This window comes from Tribolium madens, unplaced genomic scaffold, assembly GCF_015345945.1.
Source record: "Tribolium madens isolate multiple individuals breed KSU strain unplaced genomic scaffold, Tmad_KSU_1.1 Scaffold_97;HRSCAF=244;Tcas5.2_LG3a, whole genome shotgun sequence".
NCBI classification, from domain to species: domain Eukaryota; kingdom Metazoa; phylum Arthropoda; class Insecta; order Coleoptera; family Tenebrionidae; genus Tribolium; species Tribolium madens.
In genome coordinates, this window is record NW_025401069.1 from 4,418,404 (window position 1) to 4,445,617 (window position 27,214).

The 27,214-nt window shown below is 34.4% G+C and overlaps 3 protein-coding genes across 9 annotated transcripts; 2 read left to right on the top strand and 1 right to left on the bottom strand.

Annotated features, from left to right (window-relative positions):
* The first annotated feature begins 3,769 nt into the window (after positions 1-3,769).
* LOC123015181 lies at positions 3,770-10,860 on the top strand. Its single transcript, XM_044414777.1, has 3 exons — positions 3,770-4,098; positions 6,901-7,100; positions 7,155-10,860. The coding sequence occupies exons 2-3, from the start codon at positions 6,906-6,908 to the stop codon at positions 10,554-10,556; spliced, it is 3,597 nt and encodes a 1,198-aa protein (XP_044270712.1). The 5' UTR covers positions 3,770-4,098; positions 6,901-6,905; the 3' UTR covers positions 10,557-10,860.
* Positions 10,861-11,010: 150 nt separating this feature from the next.
* On the bottom strand, positions 11,011-22,908 carry LOC123015180 (intersectin-1). 5 transcript variants are annotated; one of them, XM_044414773.1, is made up of 20 exons: positions 22,802-22,908; positions 22,704-22,746; positions 19,482-19,663; positions 18,671-19,432; positions 18,393-18,548; positions 18,116-18,333; positions 16,984-18,065; positions 16,770-16,933; positions 16,458-16,719; positions 16,244-16,402; positions 14,924-15,197; positions 14,695-14,868; positions 13,544-13,803; positions 13,255-13,492; positions 13,007-13,206; positions 12,593-12,724; positions 12,319-12,544; positions 11,988-12,080; positions 11,694-11,918; positions 11,011-11,645 (listed from the first exon to the last, which is right to left on the bottom strand). In XM_044414773.1, exons 3-20 carry the CDS (start codon positions 19,655-19,657, stop codon positions 11,497-11,499), a joined length of 4,950 nt encoding a protein of 1,649 aa, XP_044270708.1. In that variant the 5' UTR covers positions 19,658-19,663; positions 22,704-22,746; positions 22,802-22,908; the 3' UTR covers positions 11,011-11,496. The 5 variants fall into 5 exon arrangements, 4 of the variants coding, with proteins under 4 accessions (XP_044270708.1, XP_044270707.1, XP_044270709.1 ...); XM_044414772.1 differs by lacking the exons at positions 22,704-22,746; positions 22,802-22,908 and adding an exon at positions 19,817-20,053; XM_044414774.1 differs by lacking the exons at positions 11,988-12,080; positions 22,704-22,746; positions 22,802-22,908 and adding exons at positions 12,118-12,189; positions 19,817-20,053.
* LOC123015184 (organic cation transporter protein) lies at positions 20,157-26,138 on the top strand. 3 transcript variants are annotated; one of them, XM_044414782.1, is made up of 11 exons: positions 20,158-20,568; positions 21,015-21,168; positions 24,069-24,261; positions 24,338-24,441; positions 24,490-24,644; positions 24,693-24,861; positions 24,907-25,140; positions 25,189-25,403; positions 25,452-25,633; positions 25,684-25,820; positions 25,867-26,138. In XM_044414782.1, the coding sequence occupies exons 2-11, from the start codon at positions 21,026-21,028 to the stop codon at positions 25,967-25,969; spliced, it is 1,635 nt and encodes a 544-aa protein (XP_044270717.1). In that variant the 5' UTR covers positions 20,158-20,568; positions 21,015-21,025; the 3' UTR covers positions 25,970-26,138. The 3 variants fall into 3 exon arrangements, with proteins under 3 accessions (XP_044270719.1, XP_044270717.1, XP_044270718.1); XM_044414783.1 differs by lacking the exon at positions 20,158-20,568 and adding an exon at positions 20,627-20,735; XM_044414784.1 differs by lacking the exon at positions 25,867-26,138 and having other exon boundaries at positions 20,157-20,568; positions 25,684-25,824.
* The last annotated feature ends 1,076 nt before the right edge of the window (positions 26,139-27,214 follow it).

Consider the following 27,214-nt stretch of genomic DNA (forward strand, 5'->3'; position numbering starts at 1 on the left):
AATATTCTGTGTTTAGCTTTGGGTAATAAACCAAATAAAAACAAAATTAACCGACAGTGCAATTTAAATACCTCATTCATAAATATTATAAATAGATTTAATGTAGTTCTTTAATTTTGACAATCATAACAAGATAAAAATATTAACAACTATTTTTACTACATGGTCATTACGTTCCTTGACGTACTGAAAACATGTCTAATTGAATTTTCTGTTCCTTGAAATGCTATAAATAAATCAAATCAATTATGTTGAATATTGACCAAATGTCCATTTTTCAAAAAAATGAAATAAACATAATGATGAATTATTAATTTATATTTCTACCGACGTGCTTTTTTCATTTACGAATACAAATAAATACATTTATTCAAATTTCAACCCCGTTTGTTTTGGTAACAATGTTAATAAGAAACAAGTTTTTATTTAGGTTTATTGTTCATGTACCTACGTAGTCCACAATTTTGGCACCATTTTCTTTTTAAAGAGGTGAATATGAGTTGTAGGCAATCAAATTGATAAATGGCCAAATTACATTTGTCAGTTTAATGTATAATTTCTGTTAATCTCAAATCATATCAAATTTATATGTTTCATTACTTCAATTTATTAACTGTCTGTTTCATTTCACTTCGGTAATATAAAAAGTACCATAACCATAGTAATAAATTTACTTATTACTCTAGTCGATCTTTCGAAAACATTTAAGTGAATAATCTAAATAGTGTCTGTTGCTTTTGTAGAAATTTATGTTTCATAAATAAAATATGTCCCCGGATTGAGTTTTAATTACAGATTTGCTCGTTTCAGGTGAAACAAAAAATGTTATTCTTTTGCAGTTTTGGCTTAAAATGAAAGATAAAAAAGATTTCCTCTTGTAAACACAGTCCGGAGACATACTGTATACGTAGCAACTCAAATACCGATTTTCACGAAATTAGAATAATCACTCTAACCTTTTATACTCCTGAATTATTAGGCAAGGCCAAACCTCGCTAGTATTAGATTAAGTTTCAAAGCCTTCAAAGCTCATCTCAAAAAGATTGGATTCAAAATTTCTAGAGTATGTGTATCGCTAAATAATATTTTATTACTAGGGAATTAAACAATAGGTTATAATTATTATATTACGTTATAATTTGAAAATAAATTATCCTAAACTTCATATATAATTCCTCTACATCAGTTACATAATTAACTAGTATAGTAATTTTAAAATACAGCTTCCTGTAGAAAAAATTACGCTACCTAAAGCAAATTAATAAAATTAAAATATCTAAAATTTGCATTTACAAAATATCCACACTAAATTAACATAGTATTTCAGTATTAACAATAAAATAAATTAGTAAACTGTTTAAGTTTACTAAATCCCTAAAAAATGCAAATTGTATACGAGTAATTATCTTTTTTTCTGTAAACCATTATAAAATATATTTAAAAAAAAAATATTTTTATAAAAAAAAACAGGGCAGGGAGTAAGCAGATTTATTCTTACTTCAATCAATTGTGGTCTAACCGATCAATATTTAAAAAAATAATAAAATAAAATTTCAACTTATTTCTTGTTCAATTTGGGTCCACAAATTATCTACCTATTTTGAAAGAGTGATTAATTCAAAATTTAATTAATTTTTGTATAGGGCAACCAAATTCTTCTTCATTTTGATAATATTATTCTTATTTCTTACAAAACAGAAGGATTAGTTTCTACTGGCACGACCAAGCTATCGAAGCTTATTTGCATTTTCTACACTCATGTCTCAGAGAAATTGGTTAACCACTTCACTATATTCAATCAATTGATTTTCCCATGTATTCTAAAGGAAGGCCGCTACTTTCAAAATAAAATTAGGTCGCTAGCTCAAAAAATCAAACTGCCAATTGGACTTTGTTGTGAAAATCGCGGCCTTACATTCAATACATGGGAAAATCAATTGAATTAAACTGTAATAACAAGATATTTCTAGTTTAATATTTTTTTATTCACTTTAAGAATAATCAAGAACGAATTTCATCGTCCGCCAATTTATTAATTATATTTCAAGAATTTTTCTCCATTAGCTTGTTTTACTCGTAAAAAACCATTCCACCTTGTATTTCTCTTTCTAACCGGGTAATAACATTTTTAACATTTTTTGACGTAACAATTTGCTTGTTTTGTAAAAGAGATATGGTATGTTTTGTTTTGGATTTTTTAGTAAATGTAAAAATCTTCCAAACATGTTCGTAGTTTACTTTTTTCCAAATATCAAAGACAAGCATTGTGTTTAAAAAGTATAATGGTACCTACTTTAATTTATTATATTTTTTATAAAAATGCACACATAACAAGCAAATAGCAATAATTCAAATTAATTACATACTTGAAAACAGCTTTGTTAGCTAGGATTATCTTAAAGTTAAATCTCTTGTAACTCACTCAAACTTTTTTTTCCGTAAATTTTTAAACTAGTGGAGAAAATACTAATTAAATTTAAAATGAAAAGGACTATTACATTTTACTGGTAATTCCTAAAATGATTTTTTGAGCAGTTGGAAATACAATTTAAGTAAAATGGTACAAACCGCAGCTGTTAGATGGTTGTATGCGGATATCAATGGTGATTTATCGTACAAATCGGTCTAATTTTACCTGATTTTAAAATAAGAGACTTCAAAAAGGTGGGCTAACTAATACATTATAAAATGATATCATTTTCTATAAATCATTCATTTGATTCACGGTTAAATAGAAAAATGCAAACTAAATAAAAATCTTGTATTTTCATAGCAGTCCGATGCACTATTTATTAAAAATAGTGTGAAAACTTGATGGGTGCGAGTACATAGATAAATTAACAGTTAATTATATCAGAAAAGTCACAAAAACTGCTACCACCATGTATGTATGTTTTGTACCATTAAAGTCCAGTTGAATATGTCATCATTTTTTATGTTTATTATTGCTACTTAGTTTTGTTAAGGTACGTCACCAGAAATTATCAATCAACATAATGAAAGAAAAAGAATGTAAATTACTGAATATGATGTCCTCATTCCGGTTTCCTACAAATTTTTAAGTACTTGCAGTATTTAAACACAGTGACCTACATAACCGCTGAGCAATGAATCAGTTTAACTCTTGCGATATTAAATAAGGCTGACTATGCCTACACCACTTCCGTCATATTAATTAAAAAAATAACAATACTTCTCAACTTGCATGCATTTATTTTGGAAAGTCCCGTGACAAGCATGGTAAATACACATTTAATGCGAGCGTTGGTAATGAAATGCTTAGATAGCAATCTGCAAGTTACGAAACCAAAAATTGACCCAGAAACTGCACCAAGGAAGAGCGACAATTAAGACTTTGCTGCCACTAAATAACTATCAATAACGAGAATAATTAATAAAATGTGTATTAAGTCAAGTCGATAATGATATAGCAGGTTGGCCTGCGGCTAAATAACAGTACCTGATACCTACTGCAAGTACCGTAGAACCAACCCAGAGGCGTAGAACTGGGGCACTCGGCGTAACAGTATTCCTCACATGTTTACAACCAAACGCCGAAATTTTAGCTCAAATGATAAAATTAAACCATTCGAAACGCCCACCATGTCTCTGGAGACCAGATTCTTCTCCCGGTACTATCGAGAATTCCGAGGATCTAGCGCACCCGGATAAAAAATGAATCACGAGGAGCAGGGTGTGTGTTCCGGTACCACTTTCTTCATTTCTTCATCTACGTCACTGTATTTACCGGCTAACAGAGTAAAGAACTCGTTGCAGTAAAAAGCTCGCTCATTCCGATAGTTTTCATTCTCGGTGAAGTTCTTGATCGATTAGTGAACGTTGGTTGACACTTCCTTCTTAACATCTACTTGCTACTATTGTAGAGAGTCTGTAACAGTGCAAATAGTAGACCTTTCGACATGTAAATTCGCTTCGCAAACTTTACCAAATTGTTCTTCAATATTTTTTTTTTGGAATAATAAAGTGATGCAGTGAGGTATTGGCTTGTGAACGATACAAATAATGACTTTGGTTTCGCTTTCTTCAGTATGATCTCAGGTTGTGGCAAGTGATTTGAGCGATTTATTTCAAAAAGTGGTAAGTTTTATGGCAAAAATGTGCAGCAAAACATCATTTTTTGCACAAATCAAAAAGCCTTGACTTGTTAAATAAACATTTTAATAATCATAATCATTTTTAAAACTGTCTCATTATCTTTATTATACATAAAAGTAAAAAAGTCGATTCTAAGGTCAAGAGTAAACATTTATTAAAACCTGTTACCTAACAGAAAACAAATTAAAAATTTAAGAGAAAAGGAAAGAAATTACACTAATTCGTCATTGAATATGTAATTTAATTATAATAATAAATCAGGTACATAAAAGTTATTTTCTGTAAACCAGCTTTAGTTGTTATAAAAAAATGCCATGTTTTTTATTTAATTAATTAGTTGATTAATGATTTATATGTTGAAATGAATTTATTAATATTTTTTTCGAAAATCTTAAAATGAATTTGAGAAAAACAGTTTCTCAAAATTATAGCCTATTTATTAATCTTTTTGGTGCAAACAACATGAAATAACAAATTTAAAAAATATTAGTACATGAATGCGTAGAGGAAATAAAAAATTCACAATTGACTGCCTAAATATCTAAAATTTTTACCTCCGCTTTCTAGAATAGTCGAAATCTATAAAAATAAAAGTAGGGACTCATTACACACATTGGGGGCTGTTAAAATAGGGGTAGACTAACCGAATGCCACGTTTGTTTCCCCTTATTTAAATCATTCTCATTTTTACATAAAATTCTACAGAATTAACCACAAGATTTTATCTATTTTCGACTGGAAAATCACAATATTAAACACCGTTCTGTTATTTTATAAAAATAGCATCATTTTATGATTAAAATATTCCTCCAGACTCATAAAGCTAAAAAACTTAAGGTCAATATTCTTTATTTTCAATCATGACTGTTTCAACACACATTTACGAAAACAAATGAACTAATTAACATGTTTTGTAGAATTTTGCCTTGTTTTCTTCCACTCTCAGTTTCTGTAACATTGAAATAGCAAACAATAGTTTATTGACACTAAATCGCAACAGTTTGAAATCACCTTGTCTTCAGCGTCTTGATACAAACACAGTTTGATTTTTCCTTTTTGGTTCTTGGGAAAAACCATAAACATTTCGCGGAAAGGTCAATTCTGCTTTATTTATCGCAGACTTATTAAATTTTTCATTCGTTGTTTTTTAACAGAAACATCGCGCGTTCCTATTGACCTCACATGAAACCGTTTACACCGAGCACGCGAACATTTTTGCCAAATAAATCAAGTGGAACAGGCTTCAAATCGAATGACCTGTGTTTGTCTTCGCTTCGAGTTGTTGAGACAACTCTACAAAAAATAGTCAGAGTAGTTCAAATTTTCCACAAAACTAATGACATATTCGTGCTTGATATTGCGGTGTGCCCCAAAGAACCAGTAAACTACATATTCGCGAAGACGCCGTGGTAATGTAGCGGTACTCTTGACCAAATCAACGATATATGTCACGAGGAGTTGTCGCAGAGACTATTCACAACTCTACACATTTGCATAGACTGTCCAGTCCCGTTACCAGCTTTTGAATTAAAAAAGCACATTCTTGCACTCGTTCTCATATCCAACACCGTTGCACCGGATCTACATTTTGAAAAAATTCGGACACATTTGTCAAAAATTGCAACTTGCTAAATAGACTTCTCCAGGTTCAAAGCACTCCATAAATCGCTAATTAATGAGTGATTCCGTTAAGGCTGTAATTGTTAACTACAAACGGAACACTCTAATAATCAATTTTTTTAATTGATACTACACAAAGCCGGATTTTTGCTATTAGCAAATTGTTGGAAGTTTTGTCTCAAAACGGAACTTTCTGTTTATCTTATTTGCTCATCGATAATAATTGTTGACAAGTTTTTGTTGTTGAACGGCTTTTGTGAATTCAAATTTTTTACTTTCACCTGCATACTTGGCCATATAGCTGTAACGGTGTTTTCTATTAATAAACGATTCATTTACATCTTTTGCTAAAAGATCACCATTCTAGTGTCAGTGGAGTAGGTTAATCCACGCTACATTAACCAATTGTAACAATGGCTAAAAGAATCTGTGTTGATCTCCGGCCTAAAATTAATGATGCATTGTTCTCGATGAATAATCCTAAATGTAATGCACATAACAAGCCCCGAAAAAACTTTCTCCAAACCATTCAATTTTCCCATAATATGCAAAAGTTGCAATAGCAATGCCAGCTACTTTTACAACTGCAATTGATAATGAAACATTAATTCTTATGAAAATTCATTTACAAGTAACTGTTCATAATTGCCCAAGCTTTATTGTAATTGTTGCGAAACTAATTAATTAATTATAACTTTAATTTTAATGCTTTAAATAAGCACATTCCACTTACTTCCCTGTGATGAAACAAGTAGGTCAATAGACTCGAGCAAGGTAATCACGTAACCTTGACCAAACTAAACTTCCTAAACATGTTTGGAAGCACACCTTTAATCAACATCTCCCGTTATCCAACACTTACGTTTTGACATTCTTGGACGCCCAGTCGCCAAGCCAAAATTATTGCAGTGAGAAATGGGACAAATAGGCATAAAGTAGCAAATTTATTTCACTTGGGAAAACGGTGACCAAGAGTGCCATTTCTCATTGGAGTTATAAATGAGAGATAGTATTGTGTACAAAATTGAGTAGAAACTTTAAAAAATAAAACGTCCACTTGAGTGGAGAAAGGCATCTATTTAAATCATCATACTGTTTGCCCCTCCATTTATCTAATTAAATGATAACAAATTCCCCACAGTCTTTACATCCTTTCTTTTGTAGCAATCATGGAGTTACGGTATGTCTTGCTAACCATTGTAAAGATCTTAATCTCGGTACCAACGGTTGTCTTGTACCAATCACTTCTTACTGATGGAGCTGGTCTCATGGGTGGACATCTCGACAACAAAAATGTATCTGCTAATAGTACCGATCAACTTACAACACCAAGTAGCCAAGAAATTGCTATAACGAACAATACGGTTAGTATTTATATTTTCTTATATAGACAGAATTTTTTTATAGTGTTTTAATAGGAGAGTAAAGCTGGTCAAAATTCGGAAGAAATTCCAGATCCGTCTCCGCTGGTACTTCCAGGGTACAACCTACCGGAGAACATATTTAACAAAGGAAAACCTTTCTATTTAGAAAAAGATCCACTGACTGGAAAAATCGATTTCGATAGTAAAACTGCAACATTGCGACTAGATGATGACTTATACGACTATGTTGATGAAGAGCCCAGTTCGGACATCTACGACAAGAGCAATATCGATCGCAAAGATGGGAGTTTAGGCAGTCACAGGCCGAGTGATATCAACCAACTAACACCAAATTTCCACGACTTTTTAAACCTACCAGTCAAATACAATTCAGACAAGTACGTCTACCCCTTGATATCAAGCTCTTACGCCAACACCAAAATTCAAGGAAATATCAACAAATACCACAATCATAAGGATTACAGTGTTAAAACTTCTACCGTTAAACCGACCGGAAGCCCAACTTATTATAAATCGCCGAATTATTACAGTAGTCCAAAGACTACGGAAACGACAACTACCACAACCACTACAACAACTCCTAAAACTACAACAGAAGTTTACTTGACTTCAACATCTAAAAATCTGATGAATAGTGAAATCAACCATCCAAGTTTCCACGAAGATTTTGAAGATTACTACGAAGAGACAGAACGGCCAAATCAAATCTATTTAACAACAAAAAATGTGAACAATATTTATCTGACGACCAAAGCTCCAAGTACGACAACACGACGCGTTTTGAGTGTTTTTGAACAGTTGTTTGGAGAGTACGATGAAATTGTACCGACGACTGAAAAGCCAAAACCACCAAAGGAAATTAAAACGGATAAACCTTTGCAAAGTGCACCCAGTGACTTGCATTATCCTAACTCCCATGCCGGACCTAATGTACTGACGGGGTCAAGTATGGGTCTAGAATCAGCTTCTTACGAATATGAAGATTATGAAGAAAAAATTAATCATGAGGATAATGTAGCTATGGAAAACAAACCAGTGAAAGAAGTACAAAATGATATTACAAGTTCCACTACTGCACCAACTACTACTACTAGTACAACCCAGTCTACAACTACAAGTACAACCACTCAACCAAGTACGACCAAAAGGCAAGTCTATGACGAATATGATTATGAAGAGAGAGAAAATGATACGAAAAAGGAAGTTCGCCCAACTCAACCTCCGACCAGTACCATGAAAGTGACGTCATTACCTCTCGGGGAAAATCACATAACCAATTTAAATAACCACCAATCAATAATTGTAGCCACTCAGAATTTACGCGAACAGTTGAACAATGAAAAAGTGGTACCAAAACCGTTCGGTTATGAAAAACAACAACCTCCCAGTACTAGTAACATCCATATAGCTCCAGACCAAGACATGGTTTCTTTCGTGGTGGGTAACCACCAAAACGTCGAAGGTAATCAATATGTTGGTACTTCACTTAAAGAAAGCCCCTATGATAGTAACCCCTTCCGGCCCTTGTATGGCCAACAACCCCAATATAGTAAAGGTACAGTCAGTTACACCGTACAAGCCTCCCCAGCTCAAAATTACCCACCAGCAGCCAGTTCAGTCACAATCCAACCCCAGAAAAATTCAGAAGCTTCCCTTGCAATTGGAGTACCGATCAACAGTCTTAAACAAGTACCTGGTCAAGTGGTTGATGAAAAACTCGAAATTGGAGATGAGAAAATTGAATATCCTAAAGGAACCGGAGGTAAAATTGTCTTCCCTGATGACAAACAACAAGTCGGCAACCTGATACCACCTCTTCAACCACCCCCAATCCGAGAAGTTTTACAATTAAACTCCAAACCCATGTACCATCAACTCCCAAGCGATTTAACCCCGCCTAAAGAAAAGGACGTGGTACCAAACGCCTCGTCAAGAATCGACCGGCCAAGGCCCCCATGGGACCCCCGGCCAGGACATTTCTACTCCGGCAAACCCGAGTACGTGAGGCCCCCAAGACCGCCACCTGAGATAGCCTACAAAAGAATTGACAATTTGCCCAATATTTTGCCCCAGTTTCGACCCAATATGAAGTCCAACGTTCCACCACATTACTTAAACCGGCAACCTCTTTTGGAGAGACCCTCAAACAGGCCCATCGGTTTCTTCGAGAAGTTGCAACCGCCACCACCGCCGAAAAATCTTCATAATTTGAGGAAAATTCCCCCGCCTCCGCCGCCCCCTAACCAAATACGACCGGTTGCCGAAGATCGGATTATCAATGAAGCGCCGAAGAAACTCCTCCCTGACCAATTCTTTTACCAAAGTCCTCCAAAAGTGGTACTCGGGACCAGGAGAATTGCTAATTTGGATGGAGACGTTGAAACATTGCAAATGATCCAAGCTAAAAAGGGGGAAAAGAAAGAAATTCAACCGGAAGTGGTGACAGAAAAAAGCAACAGTGGGACTGACAAACCCCTCTATGTGGTGTATCCTGTCAACACACCCCCTATTAAACTAGATGTGATAGATTCGAACACTAAGGAAAGTGTGGTGATTGGTACCAGGGCAGAACTGCCTTTACCTCCCTCAAAAATCAACCAAAGTTTCGATTACGAGCAAAACCCTATTCTGAATCCAAAAGATCGGAACGATGCTCCAATTCTGAAACCTCATCCCAGACCCACATTCCCTATAAAATCTGACTTTCCATATCCTCTTGAACGGCCCGATCCTTCTGTTCTCAATCCCGCGGTACCGGAAGTACCGTCCAAAAATGGAAACAACTTAGATGAAGCTGACAATTTCGTTGTTTCGGGCAACCAGTGGAACACCATTGGCGAGAACATCGAATCCAGAATTGTGAATGGCCACAAAGTATCTTCCTCCAACCAAATTTCGGTTACTCTGAAAACTTACACGGAAAAACCCATCGCAGTGGCCTACACCCCGACTGAGCCCCACAGACACGACGACAAGTACTCCATGCCCAACTACGGCAGCCCCGTGATTCCCGAAATCCGGCTGGGGACTGTCAGCAGTGCCCATTTAGGGCACGGAAACCCTGATAACGAATTCACAGTAAGCGCTGTGATGCACACTCACCCCCAAGTAGAACTGAAAGAAAAGTATGACGAGCCTCCGAATCACAAAAGCGACACTGAGAATTTGCCAAATATCCAACAGGATTTCCAAGCGCCGTTTCAAGCTAGTGTCAACATAGATTCGATGTCCCAAGGGTGGTCTGTGGTGAGGGACAAGAATAAGTCGACTACTGAAATAGGGGAGGAAGTCACGACTTTGCCACTTGCAACAACTAGCGAGTTTGATATTGAGAATTTCAAGCCGCAGTTGATTGGTGGGTTTAAGCCCATTTATAATTTTCCAGATGAGGCAGAAAAAACTAAAGAAGCGGAAGTGAGTGAACGGGCAGAGTGAATAAAACTGTAAAAAATTCTTAATAGTGATTGGGGGTTTGGTGGGGTTCTGTGAAAATATTCGGTTTTCAGACTGTGCGAGCGAATATTTCACTATAGTTGCTAACGTTTTTTATTAATATTGGAAACTCATTAGAATTAAGAGACTGCAAGACTTTTATGTTATGTTAATATACCACTATCGTAATGTTTCCCTAAAAATGATGATGTAATTTATAAGTATTTATTTATTTATTGTTAATTTATTTTGTAAAACAGTATATTTTTATAAAGCAAGCTTTACTTTTAATAAAAACTTAATTGTATCTATTGTTTTTCTTCTTTTATCATGTGAAATAAAAATAAAAAAAAAACACACCTTGGCATTCCAGAACTTACCTTTGTGATATTTATTTAAACTTATATACTCGTAACAAATGTTATTTCAAGTGCGGTAATGGAAATAAAGCAATATGTTTAATATTCTTCAATATTTTATTCGTAAATGTAGTGAAAACACTGGTTAAAGCAAATTTTATAATTCTTATATAATAACATGATTTTTATCAATTGGTAGCTTCTAATTATATATCTTTATATGAATATGAGCAAAGCAGGAGGTGTTAACAAGCAAAACTTGTCTCCACTCAAAGAGATTTAATATTACTTAAAAAAATTACAGGTGACTTATTAATGGTGACGTTGAAAAGTACTTCTTCTATTTAGAACACAATGGATATAACATCCACACTTACAAAGTCATAGAAAAAGCACTCAATAAACATAAAATCTCTTGCATAAACAGTACACAATAACGATTCCATCATATAAAAATGATATAACAATAGAAAAATACAAAACGTAGCATAAACATTTAAATTGTATATTGTATAATTTGTATAAGTAACAATATCAACTAACGTTTTGATTGGGTGGAATTGCAACTCCCAAATATCAACAATTCAAAAATCAAACATTTGTAAATCTAATTTGACAACAATTTCCCCCGATTCCACTTGATGCAGAATCAGTTTTTTTGTGATTGGACCATTGGTGTTTTGCGTCTCGCGTAAAATATCAATTACTTTTAATTCGGCGCGTCCCAAAAATTCTACAATACAAAATTGAATCCATCCCAATTATAACTTCGATAACTTACCATCAGGGCAGTATAAATTTAAACCATAGACCGTAAACGTAACCACCTCCGTTTCGAGATTCCTCAACTGAAACTGCATGCTGTAGTTCCACACTAATGTCGGAACTTGTAGTGCACTGTTTTGAGGAACATTTCCGTTTATAGACTGATCTTTCGATAGATCCGTTTGTTGCTTTTGGTCCCCTAACGTTACTTTGCAGTAGACGTTGTCAGTATGGGGCTTACCTAATTAACAATACGAAAATTACAATTACGTAAATGTTAATAACCACATAAATCACATGCTCTAAGTACCTTTTTTCTTCAGACTGTTAGTCTTTTTACTTCTAAAAAAAAGTTCTCTACCGCTAACAATCGTTATCTTAACCCAAACTCCGTCACTATGGACTGAAAACATGCATAAAAATTATGTAGAGTTGCTTACCGGACGAAACAAAACGTTTCCCCTTTTGGACAAGAACAAGAAGACGGCCGCAAGATTTCCCCAAGTGCGGCTCTGCACACAAATACACCATTGAATACAAAATAAAACAATACAAATTTAAGGCGTAAACAATTTTTCATTGAATACTGCACATTTAAAGCCCAATTTGTCAAGCAAAAAGAAACACTAATTGAATCTTACTTGTTTTTGGTCTAGTTTGTGAAAGACTATCCACTTTATTATAAACTTCCTTGCATTTCTCGATCCTTTTAACCCACAAATTGCATTCATTCACAGTAGGAGCCAACAAACTTAAAGTATACTTATTTTTATTGTCTTGTATTTTGATAACTCTATTGGAATCCGTTCCCTGTTCCACATGGTCGGTGCTTTCTCTACTAATTGAAAGATCTTGTATTAATAAAGGCTAAAAAGTATTTTTAATCTTGTGACCACAATAAAAATGAACCCTTACTTGTTTGTACATTTTATAACTTATATTACTATTTCTTTGGAATGTGAACTGAGTCCCCAAACTTTTACTGGGTTGAATCAATAGGAAAAAATCATTAAATAAAAAACCGATCAACTCTTTGCCACTTTTCACCTGGGAAAACAACACAAAACATAAAAGAAAAACTTGTTTATATCTACTGCAAATAAAGACATTTCTATCCACAAAACACACTGAGGGTAACAGTCTGCATGTGGATAAATACGTTTTTAATTATGAGTGGTATTCAATATTTTCCCAATACCTAAATTAGAAATTTTCAACGAATTTATGAAATTTAAAACTAAGTGATGACGGCGGCGCTAAATGAATACTGAAGCATTTTTCTTTACTTTACTCCTGGTAGGTATTGGAAAACTGATTTTTTCAACCTACTTTGCTTAAAACTCCAAAGTGAATCAACTTCCTTGGGCCAAGTTTATTGGTTTCACTATTAAAAACTATATTCAAGTCATTTTGGACACATCTCTGGAGCCAATCGTAGCGTTCTTGGTTTTCTTTCTGTTTCACATTTTCATTTATATCATTCAGGAACTTTTCGGCGTTTTTTAAAGCTTCTTGAAGTAACTCATAATCTAAAACCGCACCTTGAACACAATTCTCCAATCAAAAAAATTCTTTACCGGGGTGGTCTTCGGGCGTATTTTCAATAATTTTACTAATAAGTAGAGGATATCTCGTAATTCTTTGCATTGGTTTTATTAAAAATGACGAAAGTGGCATCCCTTTCGTCGCAACATTATTTTGACATTTCCTCATTAAATCGCGAAAAGCTGTCGAGGTTTCCGTTAGCCGTTGTAAAAGAGCTGCACTGTCTAGCTGCTTGCCGCAAAAAACTTCATACACTTGCATGTTTTGCAACTGTATGAAATCAACAATAATATGTCAACAACTTAACTCGAAATTACTTACATGTTTATTTATCACCGGTCCTAAAATATCGCTGCCGGAGCTGGTCCAGTCGTATAAATCCGACAAAAAGTTGCGATTGCATTGCAAAATAGCTTGCCAATTTAGAAAAATTTTCTCCACTTCGTCCTTTCCAATTACTCCGCTTTTCTTCATCGGTAACTCAAACACCTCATGAACTATTGTCATGTCGTCTACGTAAACTTTCTCCGTTTGAATGAATTCTCTTATTGAATCTTGACGTTTTTTATTCACCACGGTGGCTGAAGAAATCGTAATATAAGGTAAAAAATCGGGGACCCTCTACTCTAACACAAAACAAGAAAATAACTCTGGGCGTGGCATATTATATTTAATGTTGCGATACATTTATACAACTTTGAAATTACTGAGTATTTTTAAACTTCCTTTTTCAATTACATAACAATGAGACAATTAAAGATCATTAGGTATCAGAGAGCGCGGAAGTAAATTGTGACTGGAATGTCACACAAGCATAAAATCATTTTTTTTAATGACAATACAACTGTTTCCGTGCTAAAAAGGAAGCGCCCTAAATTTGTAATTCAACAATTATACTTAATAAAGACAAATTTTTCCTAAACAAGATTAAGATTCAAAAAGAGTGTAGTTTAGTGGGGTGGTGGTTGATAAGATATGTAGAAATAAAATTCTTATTGCTATATAAATAATTAAAAGATCTTACCAATAAAACAACACCCACCCTACCAAACTCACTGAAAAGTTAAAAATAAATACAATTCAATAAAAAATAAATGAGCAAAACTGTAAATCACAATGAGAAATTGACACAATAAAAAGGATCACATCGTTTAACAACTGAGTGTTGACACAACTGTAACAGTGCCGTGCAGTTGATTGATTTCAAACTTAAAATAATTAACAAAACAACGTCAACTTATCTTGTTAAAAATATGGAGCGCAATGAAGTTAACTAGCTTTTAAATATACATACATTCTGAGTATAGCTTATGTACCACTATAAGAAATTCTATTTTTCCTATTAATTCCGACTATTTCAGCTTCTTATGGTAGGATGGGTGCTGTTAAGTTCCTACAAAAACAACAAAACCGTGAATTTCTATTGACGATGAAATAAAAGCGACAGGAAGCATGCGATGAATTTTACTTACATTGCTGCTGCAATGGGGCCACATAATTACTCGGGAAGAGTCCCGACACCCCGTTCAGCTCCCCTCGCCACCATGCCTCCTCCTCGCGAGCCGTTACACTAATGATATCGTCTTTGGCGAAACTAAGTTCGTCCGGATTAGCAGCAGTGTAGGGGAATAAGGCTATTACTTTATCTAAATACAAAAAAAAAATCTATAATGGATTACACTTCAATACGACGTCAAATACCTATAACGACTTCTTGTTGCATTCGAGTGGTCGAAACAGGAGTCGTTCTGCCACTAGCTCTTCCGCTACTGTTTAGAACCTTGACGTAACTAGCAGGAAACCATCCGACTTGTCTCTTTCGACCCTTGGCTTGTAATTCGCCCTCCCACCAACCAGAGTCGGTCTTTTTGCGGATCATAATGAGTTGACCGCGAGCTAAGGATAACTGTTCCGCACTTGTAGCTTGATAGGGGGCGATAACTGAGGCTATTTCGGGCTTCTTGCCTTTGAGTGTCTAAAAAATAATACATTTATAATAATAATAAATTTAAACGTACTATTCCTATCTTTGTTGTTTTATTCAATTTTGTTATTAAAACAAAGTGTTTTTTTTTTTAAATGGAAATTACCAAGTCAAAATTTTGGTGAAAAAATTGGTAGCAGCTTGTCTCCATAGCCACAAAGTTTGTTTGCTCTTTGTTTCTGTCCCTAGAAATTTTGTTAAAAAATTATGGTTATGTTTTCAAATTGAGATGTTGTCAAAATTTTGACTTTTATGAATCTTGTGTGCCTGTTTGCTCTTTGAAAGCGCTATAATTGAATAACTGAGGTCAGACATCATTACCTAAGGTCTAAAGACAGAATTCAATGCTAATAATTTTGACAGAAACACACCGCTAGAAGTACAATGTTGTGGACAAAAATAAGATTCTTGCTACAAAAACTTTGAAGAAAAAGGATGTTTATACAGAAAAAAGTTATTTAGCAAAAGATACAAGTGGGTATTATGATGATAGGCAATTGTGTAATTTATTGAAATGAGTTCAAAGTTGATGCATTTTATAAATTCTTCGTCAGCTTTAGTTTCAAAATTGTTACTTTTTCAACTCGTTCCTCAAAAACGATGCACAAGACACTAATTTAATTGCGTTTTGTCCGAGGTTCTTTCTCATTCTTGTTTATTTTGTATTCTTGTCAATTTCTTGCTAAAAACTGAGAATGTTTAGCAAACCTGCATTACAAATTGCGTCTACATTTTAACGGGCCCTTATTCTAACTTCCTGCTTGCGAACTATTCGTTTCCAAATTTCTCAAAACTGTTGGCGGTACCGAATTTGTTCCTTTTTTGGTGTTTCGTCTCTAAATTTTCTTAGATTTTTTGTGTTGACGTTTAATGACATTGTTTTCAAATTAATTCAAAAAACCGGAACTGCCAACTTCCTTTATTAAAATTACCATGAATTAATTTACTAGTGGTGCCAACGTTAAGACTGTTTGGCATTTCCATTAAAAAAAACAGACTTTACATAAAGTTAGGTGTATCTAACTAATACAACAAACCTGTGTGTTTGAGGTTATAGAGGCATCTAGTGGTTTCTCAGGCGCCTTGTATTCGTTGATTTGAGAAACCTCGTTATCTATTTGAGTGTTAGCATTGTCAGCGGTTGAACTAAGCGTGGTCGTAGTAGTATTCGCAGTGGTTGTGTTAGTGCCAGAGTTCTTAACAAACACAAACATTTAAAATGAAACAAACTTCCAACGCATATCAACTTACCACATCAACTTTTTGAACGTAATTACTCGGAAAAATACCGACATTATTACCGATTTTTCCCGTCCACCAATCACCATCCTTCTTGACAACTGTGATAACATCACCTGCGTTAAACGTCAGATCACCTTGTTCCTGAGATTGATATGGATAATTAGCAATGTAATATTCGACTTCGCTTGTTTCCTCTGGTTGAGTCACGCTCGACAGTGGTTCAGCGGTAATATTCGTTGTTTCGGTAACTTCAGGAACTTCGGCAATTCCCCTGCAAACTCATCGTAGTACATAAATAATTGAAACATATTAAGAACCTACTCTAATCGTTTTATTTCCTGTTCTTCGGGGTAAACTTCAGATGCTGGAGCGTCTCTAACGCCGACTCCATCTACAGGTTCTACGTAAGACTCGGGGAACCAGCCTGTGTGTCCCCTTATCTCTCCCGCTAACCAACCCGGTTCTCCAGTTTGTTTCGTAGGAACCTTAAGTTAGCAATTAGTAATACCCCAGTGTCAGGTTTTTAAGCACTTACGTTAATAATATCACCGGGTTGGAATGAAATTTCGTCTGAATTTCTAGCAACAAATTCATACAAAGCTCTATACCTCACAATATCTGTTGTGGGTTGAGCTGTCGAGGTACCCCAGTTATCGACAGGCCATTCTGTGGACGCCTGCGTCCCATTATCACCCCATGCGTCGTTACTCTTCCAACTCGCATTATAGTCCAAATTCCTGTTGGCATTTTTCATTTCTTGAACCTTAGTCTTCTTTTCCTCATACACGCCGTATAAGCTTTCACATTCGCTGACAAGAGTCTGCAATTGGGTTCGAAGCTCAGTCAATTGAGTATTGTTATTCTCAATGTCTGACAATTTCCCTTCAATTTGCTTTTGCATGTCTTCGATTTTTTCTTTAAGGTTTTTAATTGTGATTTCTTTGTTTTCGAATGCGATTTTAGCTTGTTCTGAATCCTGACCGCCCATCTGAGCATTTAATTTGTTTTTCGCTTCCAGTTTAATCTTCTCTTGAGATAAGGCAAGAAGTTTTGTGTTCTGTTCTTTGAGTTTATTCTTTAGTTGTGACATTTCTTGCATTTGTGAGTCTCTGGTTGATCGCATTCCGTCGATTGTTGTTTTCACATTTGATACTCCTAGACGAGTGTCGCAGATTTTTTGAGATAATTCTTTGACTTGGTCGTTTAGCGATGTTAATTCGATTGTGAGACTCTGACTTTTGGCTTTTAATCTTAAAACGTTTTCTTGTTCCTTCTGTCGCTGCTGTTGCAATTCTTGCAATCTTTGTTTTTCCCATTCTAGTTGTCTTTGACGTTCCATTTCGCGTCTAGCAGCTTCTCTTTGTTCGGCCTGTCGTTTCCGCTCTTCCTCTTTCAGACGTTCTTGCTCTTGTTGTTCTCTCATCTGTCGTTCGAGTTCCTCCATTCTTTTTCTTTCCGCTTCCTGTCTCGCTTTCTCTTTTCTTTCCATTTCCTCGCGTTCTTTCCTTTCCCGTTCTTCGGCTTCCTTTCGTTGTTGATCTAAGAGAGCTTTCCGACGCCTTTCCAATTCTGCCTGACCTTTCTCAAAGTTTTCTTTGCGTTTATCTTCAAATGAAGCTGTGAAAATGATTTTTGCAAAAATCATACTAAAAAGTTGAATAGTATACTTTGCAATAATGTTGAAGCTGGATCTTGATCCGGAGCAGCGCTGCCTTGACTAGAAATCGATGCGGTTCTTGTTCCTCTTCTAAACGAAGGTGGTATCAACTCAGATGGAAGTTTCGCAGGTGGAGGATTCCCTAACGAAGCTTGCTCGCACAAATGCATAGCTAAAACAAATTCTTCACATCCCAATCTGCCATCAGCGTCCATGTCTGATAAACCCCTAAGAAATATTTTTATTAAATTTTAATTAAATTTACCTAAAAAAAATAAAAAACCTACCAAATTTGTGCTAAGACACTTTGTGGCAATTTTGTCTGTACCATAACGTTTCTTGCTTGTGCACCCGATAAAAATCCTGAACGTGTTCTATCAGTTGTGTTAAAAATTTGAGTATATTTCAACTTTGTTTGATGTGGCACCGCCCAATCGGCTTGTCTAAAAACAATACAAAAGACATTATTTAGCTTGTTTTAAAGAGAAAAGTCGTTATTATGCGATAAAAGTAGTATTCAAATAAACATACAACAATTTTATAAACTATATAATATTTTACTTACAGCGATTCCACGGATGCAGCTTTGTCCAAGCTGGCAATACTCGACCTTGGCGTACTTGTGGCCCCTGGCCCCATCGGCGCTACAGTCGATACAATAGCCCCCGTAACCGAACCGACAGGTGACATATGCGGTGCTGGTACAATAGGCGCTGCCGAAGAAGTCGGCAACGTCGCCGGAATATTCGGCAATGTTGCCGAGACATTTGGCAAATTCACGGCAGCAGTAGGTACGGCAGTACTGCCGGAAATTAAAGGAACGCTAGCAGGCATCGGAGGAATACTCGCCCCTAAGGGCGCAGCCCCAAATCCAGCAGTCGGCATGACTTGATTGACCAACGGCTGAGGCGGCATTGCCATCAAGGGCGGCACCTGCGGTACAGTGCTTTGCATTGGGGGCACGATGCCGGTCGGTATGCCGGCTACAGGTTGTGGTGGAATCCCTGCCATCATTGGGGGAATTCCGGCAATAGGAGGCTGAGTCATCACGCCGCCACCCAAATTGGGTAGTAAGGGTTGAGTTGAAGGTATTTGGGTTTGAATTAAGGCCGGTTTTGGAGGTTCTGGTCGTGGCGGAGCGCTGATTAATGATGGATTGGGAAGGGGAGGTATGGCAGGTGGGGTACTAGTTTTAAGGGATGCGAGAATTGACGGTGGAAGCACCTTGGGGACTTCAAAACCTCGCAGTTTGAGGTTGATAAGTTTGCAAGCGATTGAAAATTCGTTCACGTCCATTTTACCGTCAGCATCGGTGTCGGCTAAAGCCCTGTGGTTTGGGGTTAGTGGATTTTTGTAATGGTGGTTGGATAACTTACCAAATTTGTCCGAGAACAAGCGGTGGTAACTGTGATTGGAGGAAAAAGCCTTTGGCTTGCTCCCCCGTTACAACACCATTGTTGGGTTTTAGTGATTTAAACTGTTCCTCATAACGGGCTCTTTCTCGAGCCAAGATAACCCAAGGGTCCGTGGATGGAGTTCCAGCAGCAGACATTTTTTTCTACAAAATAAAAAAATATTTTTTATAAATGATACACGTTTTGTGAATCACTGCCTCTATTGTAATCTAAAACCGCAGAGGCGTATATTCAGCAAACTTAATCATAACAAATTCTACTTTAATGAAATCTAACAAGCTAGAATTGACCCGTACCTTAGATTTGTTCCAGCAAAAGGCAGTTTTATAGCAATTTCAAATAAGTAACCATTGTTTACAAAGTTTTAGTTATATTTCTTGTTCCAACAAACCATTCAACAACACAACACCCTCAATACTTCGTCACCATTGCAATTCACACAAATCAATATAATTTCCAATATTTCAGGTCACTGATTTAGGAATTTCTGCCGAATTGTCATGTTACAAAAGAGCAAAAATAGGTTGCCATATGAAAATGACATGTGAACGTAAGAGTGCCGGTATGTTAGGGAACTGCACCAAATCAGCGGTTCCCAAACGAAAACCCTAAAGTGCTTATGAGTTTCAAAAATCACTAATATACTTGTTATCTTGTCGCCAATGCTTTGTTGGTGCTGATTAATAGTACTACGCCCATAAAATTACGTATTTTCATAAATTCAACGCTAATTTACGTTTAAAAAGTGCCAAAATTCTTGACCCTTTTGCAAAGGGGTTGCTACCCAAAAACGTGAAATATTGAAAACTGGTCCTTATTCAACAAGTTAAGAAGATTGAATGTTTCGAGCACTTATTTAACGCATGGCGTGACACTATGTTGGACCAGATCAATTTTTCACATTTTCCATAGAGGTCAGCATAAGTATTGATTTGGAAGATTGCATACTGGTAACCCCGATTTAGGCGGAACGTGTAGATGTTAGATTTCAGAAGCAGAGTGTTACGCTTATACATGTGAGCTCTTCTAGTCTTTGACCATCAAATCGGTAAGTTTTTCATTAATTTACCACCATAAACGCTGTTTCATTCTTTCACTTGGCATTATTGATTCGATCGTAGTTGGCTCAAGATCGTCTTAAATCGGTTGCTAGGTAACGTCGTTACGCCGGCGAACGGCGAACCCGCTAAATTCGTCTTGCATTTTTTTTAATCGGTTGGTTTTTCATTTTCTCTTATTATCAATTAGTTTTGTTGTTTTTTTTTAATTAAATTTTTACTACTACATATGCGAAATACTTTGCTACATTATTTTATTATAGTGCTTGTAACCCCAAAACTTCTTTGAATAATTATTTGTTCGAAAAATCACTTCAGGTTTAGTGCTGCAATTTGAAATTAATCTCGCAAAAATCGTAATAAATCTATAAAATGGGCCAAATAAAATCCAGAGATTAGTTATCAGAAAGTTTTAATTCGAAATTGTTTGTTTCAGGTGACGGTAAAATGGGATATGACGATGTTATTCCCCTAATTGGCGATTTCGGGAGATACCAAAAACGGATTTATTTTTTATTATGCCTTCCAGCCATTCTCTGTGCCTTTCATAAGCTGGGAAATGTTTTTCTCATTGCAGAACCTGCCTACAGGTAAGTTTTTCATTTCCAAATAAAAAAAAATAATAGAGACGCAATACATTTATTTTAAATCGAATCTTATTTAATCGAATGTTTGTAATTAGTTCTTAGCTAAATATTACATGGCACTGTAACCTAATTTTTTCACGCTTGTTTTATCATACGAAAATTTACCTAAGTTTACTACTATAATAGTTAAAAGACATGGAAATGACGCGATTAGTGCATTTAAAGAAGTAGAAATTATTTATTTTAAACTTTGTTTAATCTTTATGTTTCTGTTTTAATAAAAAAAAGTCGACAATCAGGCCATAGGAGGATTACCATATCTTCTTCATATTATTTGCTTGATTTCTACTTTTGTTATCATATGGTAGAACTGCGATGCATCTAAAATTCACTTTTGTAAATGAGAAGTTATGATTGTGTAATATGATAAATAAGAAGCTCATAAAAGTCTTTGAATGAGGATTATTTATCTTTTAAAATTATTACATTTAGCACATACTCTCTGTATTGTTGCATCGATTACTGCTGCACAAAGGAAAAAGTAGCTCAAGTGACCATTAAAAAATAAAAATTGAATTTTAAACGGTTCGTGTTTAGAATTTCACGTGTAAGGGAATAAGTATAATTTGTAGTATGCATTTTTTATTCTATGAATGAGTGGAAATTTATCAATGAAACTTGAACTACAGATAACATAATAACGATGTTGTCGTTTGCATTTCCATAATATTGAAGTTTAATTCAAAATAGAAACTATATTCTACAAAATAATTATTATAATGACACTTGAAAATTTCCGGTTTAGAGTAATTTTTGTGATTACCTACATGTTTTTCATTGGAATTATTCACACAGTGGAAGAGTACACATCATAATAATTTTAATGGCTTAACTTTTTTGATATATTTTATCAAACGTATGATAGTTATGCAGAACTTCCTATAATAAAAATGTTTCAGTTTCTGAAACGTGTTTTTTATTATTAAAAATAGAATCATTTATTAATAATAACCGTTCATTCAACTGTAAAGTTATTGATACTTTCATAATTAATAAGTTATCAATGCATTATTTCGTAAGAATGTGTGATAACGAAGTTTTATAATTTTTAACGATCCAATCAAAAGTATAACGGATATAAACATCACCATATAGGACAGAGTCTATCCTGAAGCTCTCTATTGCATAATATGCGTAAAATGTTTGTTATTTAATAAATTTTATTTCAAATTCAAATGATCATCTATTTACACCATACTTATAAAGTTAATTGTTTAAAGCACAAGTTGCGTAATGTCTTGTAAGCCCTTTAATTTGATGCATAATGTATGACCGTCTCTAAACATAATGTTATTGAACTTTTTATGTGTTAAGTAGTTAAACCAGCATTGATAATAAAATTTGTACTTGGTGGGATAAATTGAGTATAAAATATTTATAAACTTGTGGAAGCGTAGATTAATCACAGAATTAGCACATTAATGAGCCGCTCTAAGATTAGACTTTCCAGGATAATTATTTTAAATACTGTCACTCACATTTGTTCCTTATTTGTTAATGAATGTGGATACATAGCGATGTCTAAAATATTATAAAAAAAATTAATCGATGTTTGTATACGGAAAAAAATTCCTACCTAGCCAAGGAAGATTTTATTACCATAAATACACATAGTGTCTTTAATTTGTTAAATGATAGATGGGTTTCTAGATGATATGTAGAACACTGTTTACACATGTAAGTCTTCCGTTTTTGATAGATTGGTGGATATTTTATTACTAGTTGGCCTTCGCTGCATACTTGCGTCAAAATAATCAGCATATTGTTTTATCAACGGTAAAAGTAAACCGTCATTTTCACAAAGTAATGGATATCCTATCATACTTTACGATTAGTGGCTTGATATTATAATTAACCAACACCTAATACGAATGATAAAATAATTTTGTTTATGCATTCCTTCGTTTCTTTTTTGAAAAATATTTTTGCTCGTTCACCTCGAATCGGTGCTTAGTCTTTAGTACTTTTTTCTTATTGTCAATGAAATTCCGCGCATGGGTGTTTGTTTTTATATATTTTATTATTGGTTATACAAATTGTATAATTTGTAAATGAAAATAAAAGATTTTTTATTAATAAAGAACTAATTTAAGAGATGACTTTTAGCTAAAAGAACTGTAAAGTAGTATTAGACTATTGAGTAAATGATTACGATTCTGTTCACATAACGGTGTTAATTGTTCTGTGAGAAAAACCAATGAAAACTACATAGTTTATCATCATTATAACAGAGTATGCTATATCACATTTGCTCTTGTAAAACAGAATGATTGTATTAAGTAGTTAATACAATTTTGTAAAACTAAATACGGTGGTCCCTGATTTAAAGATTAAGAAAATAGAAATTATGTTCAGTATAAATCCTTGCAGTTTCATGCCCAATAAAAAAAATAAATGTTCAATAATAAAATTTACATTTAATGCATTGATTTTCTGTAAGTGAAGGTTATTTTTAAAATCAAATAGTTTAAGGATCATTAGAATTTTTTTTGAGAAAAATATCAGATTTCAGTAAAAATGTAATTTGTAATAATGCAGGTTTTGCCCTTTATATTTATTTTAAACCAGTTTGCGTAAAACGTAATTTTGTATGTTTGTATTTTTTGTATACGATTGTAATAATATTTATAATCTCAATACAACCAATTTGATTGTTTCCGCGGATTAATGTCGAACAACTACCTTGAAAAAAATTCAATAATAGTGTACGTAATAATAACTAATAAGGAAATGTTGATACCGATTCATTTTTATATGTATAGGAGTAACCTTTTAGTAAAAAAAATTGATCGATTGAAACTAAAAAAAATCCATTTTTTTTATACTTGAAAAAAATATTTTAGGTGTAAGCTTCCAAGCGAATTTTCCAACGCAACTTACCAGGACCTGAGTCTCGAGGAATTGAACAAGTCTTATCCTTGGGACTCCCTGAAAAAGAACTTTTCATCATGCGAAATGTTTCTCGGAAATGCAACAAAAAAATGCGATGAATTTGTTTACGATCAAACTGTGTACGGATACACAGCAGTTATCGAAGTAAGCTTTATAATTTTCTTATGTAACACTTGTGACTAATCAGACTTTAATCCATTACAATAAAAATATTTTCTAGTGGGAACTCACGTGCGAGAAGGCGTACATGATAGCCACCGGAAATTCGCTTTTTATGGTCGGAGTCATGCTAGGTTCTATTATTTTCGGCCAATTATCCGACAAGTAAAATCCACCTATACTAAAAAAATTCAACTCAAATCAACTTTTCAGGTACGGACGCAAAAAAATATTTTTCGCTTCCTTGATTATCCAAGTCGTTTTCGGCTTAATCGCAGCTTTTACTCCTGAATTCTGGTCATTTACGCTGGCCAGAGCGATTGTGGGGGCCACAACTTCTGGGGTTTTTCTAGTAGCATATGTAATCGGTAAAAAATGACACTACTTCTTGTATATTTTACAAATTGGGGTTGTAGCGTTAGAAATGGTAAGCCCTAAAAAGCGGCTATTGGCTGGAACTTGCTGTCAGATGTTTTTCTCAACTGGTTACATGCTTACGGCCGTTTTTGCCATTTACATCCACGATTGGAGAGACCTGCAGTTGGCTCTGACTCTCCCAGGTCTTGTATTTTTCTGTTATTGGTGGTAAGTTGATGGCTACAAGAATTCCATTGGTGTAATTGTGTTAAGGTTGATTCCGGAATCCTCGCGGTGGCTAATCAATCAAAATCGTGTCGACGAAGCAAAAGCCCTTATCAAAATCGCAGCCAAAAAGAACAAAATCAAAATTACTGACGAACAATTGGACAGTTTGCTCATTTCAGAAGTGAAACCTGAAAATGACAACGCACATAAAGCCAACGTGTTGGACATTTTCAGACATTCCAATTTAAGAAAACGATCTTTAATTATATTATTTGACTGGTAGTGCGTCGAGATTGATTCATCCTTGGACTACAACTAAATTTTTAGGTTTGCCAACAATATCACTTACTACGGCCTCTCGTGGAACACGAATAATTTAGCTGGAAATCCGTATATTAATTTCGTGATTTCAGGCGCCGTTGAGATTCCTGCATACACATTTTTGTTGTTTACTTTGAACAGATGGGGACGAAAATTCGTAATGTGTGGATGCATGATCACTGCTGGTGTGGCTTTATTACTTACTATGGCAATTCCTGATGGTAACAATTAAGCTTTACAAATTTTTTTGATGACGATTTTTGTTAAAGAACATGATTGGTTAGTTGTGACTTGTGCCATGTTAGGGAAATTGGCGATAACGGCAAGTTACGGCGCTATTTATATTTTTTCAACGGAGCAATTCCCTACAGTGATAAGAAATGCAGGATTGGGGGCTGGCTCTACATGTGCTCGAATAGGCTCCATTACATCACCCTATATCAACGTTTTGGTATGATTTAACGCAATCTTGCAAGACAAAAAGTAAATTTTATTTTGTAGAGCAAATTTTGGACTCCTCTCCCTTTGATAATTTTCGGTTCTTTGGCTCTAATTGGAGGAGTAATGTCGTTGGTGTTGCCGGAAACTTTAAACAGAACGTTACCAGAGACCATGGAAGAGGGTGAAGCTTTCGGGAAGTAAGTATCGGAAATTTTGTGGCCAATTTTGTAAATTGCGTTGCAGGAAAATTAAGAAAGAACTAAAAAAGGAAGAAGTACCACTCAACGGAAACGACCTTGAGAAGCAAACCAAAGTCGAAACAAATGGTGGCATACAACCGAAATGAAAACAATTCTTACGACAGTATTAGAATTATTTCATAGAATATTGTTTTTTTATATAAGTAGTTCATTGTTTCTTTTTATTACTATTATTTAAAAGAGTGATACACTTTTATTACATCACAAAATTTATACGACTTGTTATATGATTATACGAAAAACTAGTCAACTTTACTTTGTGTTCTTCTTTATTTGAAAAATTGATGTTATGGAAGTGATGCCAAAGAATGGTCATTTCATTTTTATTTACAAAGAGTTTTAAGACGTAGTATAAGAAATTTGCATAAACAATGGCATTGAAATCTGATTAAAATACTTGTTGCACAAGATTGTCGGGTTTTTACAGAGTTGTGATTTAAGCGCTTGTTAAAAATATGAGTCTGTTAGATTTTATGGGAAATGTTTGTAGAATTTGTTTGCATTTAAATTACGGCAGTAATTGAAAAATTACCATTGTAGTCGTCCAATTGCTTATTTGGATGATAATAAGAAAATAATGGTCAAATTGTGTCTGAGACTGAGTAAGGAATTTTCTTTTCATGTTTTACTAATTAATACATGTTTGATTTACTGTCATTATTTTAATCGTTTACCACGTCTCAGAAATTTATTCCATTATTGCAGTACTTACACTACAAAACAACTTAATTACTTATGTTTACGTTTAAATTATAACTTTATTAAAACTAATAATCCCATTTGAGGAAATCTATATAATTGCATCTTGTTCATCGTAAAATAATCGAAAAAAAAACTATACTTGAAGCTTTAAAAGCGCTCAAATTTCGTATTTGTCGTTCCTTTTATGATAAATTTTGTGAAACGAGTTTTTATTTTATTTTTCTCAATGTTTTTTGTTAATTTTTGTAATTTTTGAAACTACTTTATGTGACTGCATTTATAAATTTTATATAAAACATTTTAAAATATAAATGTCGCAATTTAAATTATGCTTATTTTATTAACTGACTTTTTTCTCGGAAGCCTACCGCAATTCAATAAAATGATAATATGTGCAAGCCAGTTTTAAAACAAACAATTAGTCATCGTTTATAAAAATAGTTCTCCTGAGGGCATGTCTTCAACTTTTGCAGCTAATAATACTGTTGTTTGAACTCATTTGCGCATTAAATAACCTTCAGATTTGCAATTTATTGCAGACCCAGTAATGGAACAAATACGACACATTCTGAAGAATTATCACCAAAGAAAAATAAATTTGTTTACAATGTAGGTACCTAATTCTTAAT

Coding starts and splice junctions, on each gene's coding strand:
- LOC123015181 (XM_044414777.1), top strand. CDS start 6,906: ATGGAGTTACGGTATGTCTTGCTAACCATTGTAAAGATCTTAATCTCG. Junction 7,101..7,154: donor TTGCTATAACGAACAATACG/GTTAGTATTTAT, acceptor GTGTTTTAATAG/GAGAGTAAAGCTGGTCAAAA.
- LOC123015180 (XM_044414773.1), bottom strand. CDS start 19,657: ATGTCTGCTGCTGGAACTCCATCCACGGACCCTTGGGTTATCTTGGCT. Junction 12,545..12,592: donor GTTATAAAATGTACAAACAA/GTAAGGGTTCAT, acceptor AATACTTTTTAG/CCTTTATTAATACAAGATCT. Junction 12,081..12,318: donor ACAAACTAGACCAAAAACAA/GTAAGATTCAAT, acceptor GCATGTTTTCAG/TCCATAGTGACGGAGTTTGG.
- LOC123015184 (XM_044414782.1), top strand. CDS start 21,026: ATGGGATATGACGATGTTATTCCCCTAATTGGCGATTTCGGGAGATAC. Junction 25,141..25,188: donor TTAATTATATTATTTGACTG/GTAGTGCGTCGA, acceptor CTAAATTTTTAG/GTTTGCCAACAATATCACTT. Junction 25,634..25,683: donor CACCCTATATCAACGTTTTG/GTATGATTTAAC, acceptor TTTATTTTGTAG/AGCAAATTTTGGACTCCTCT.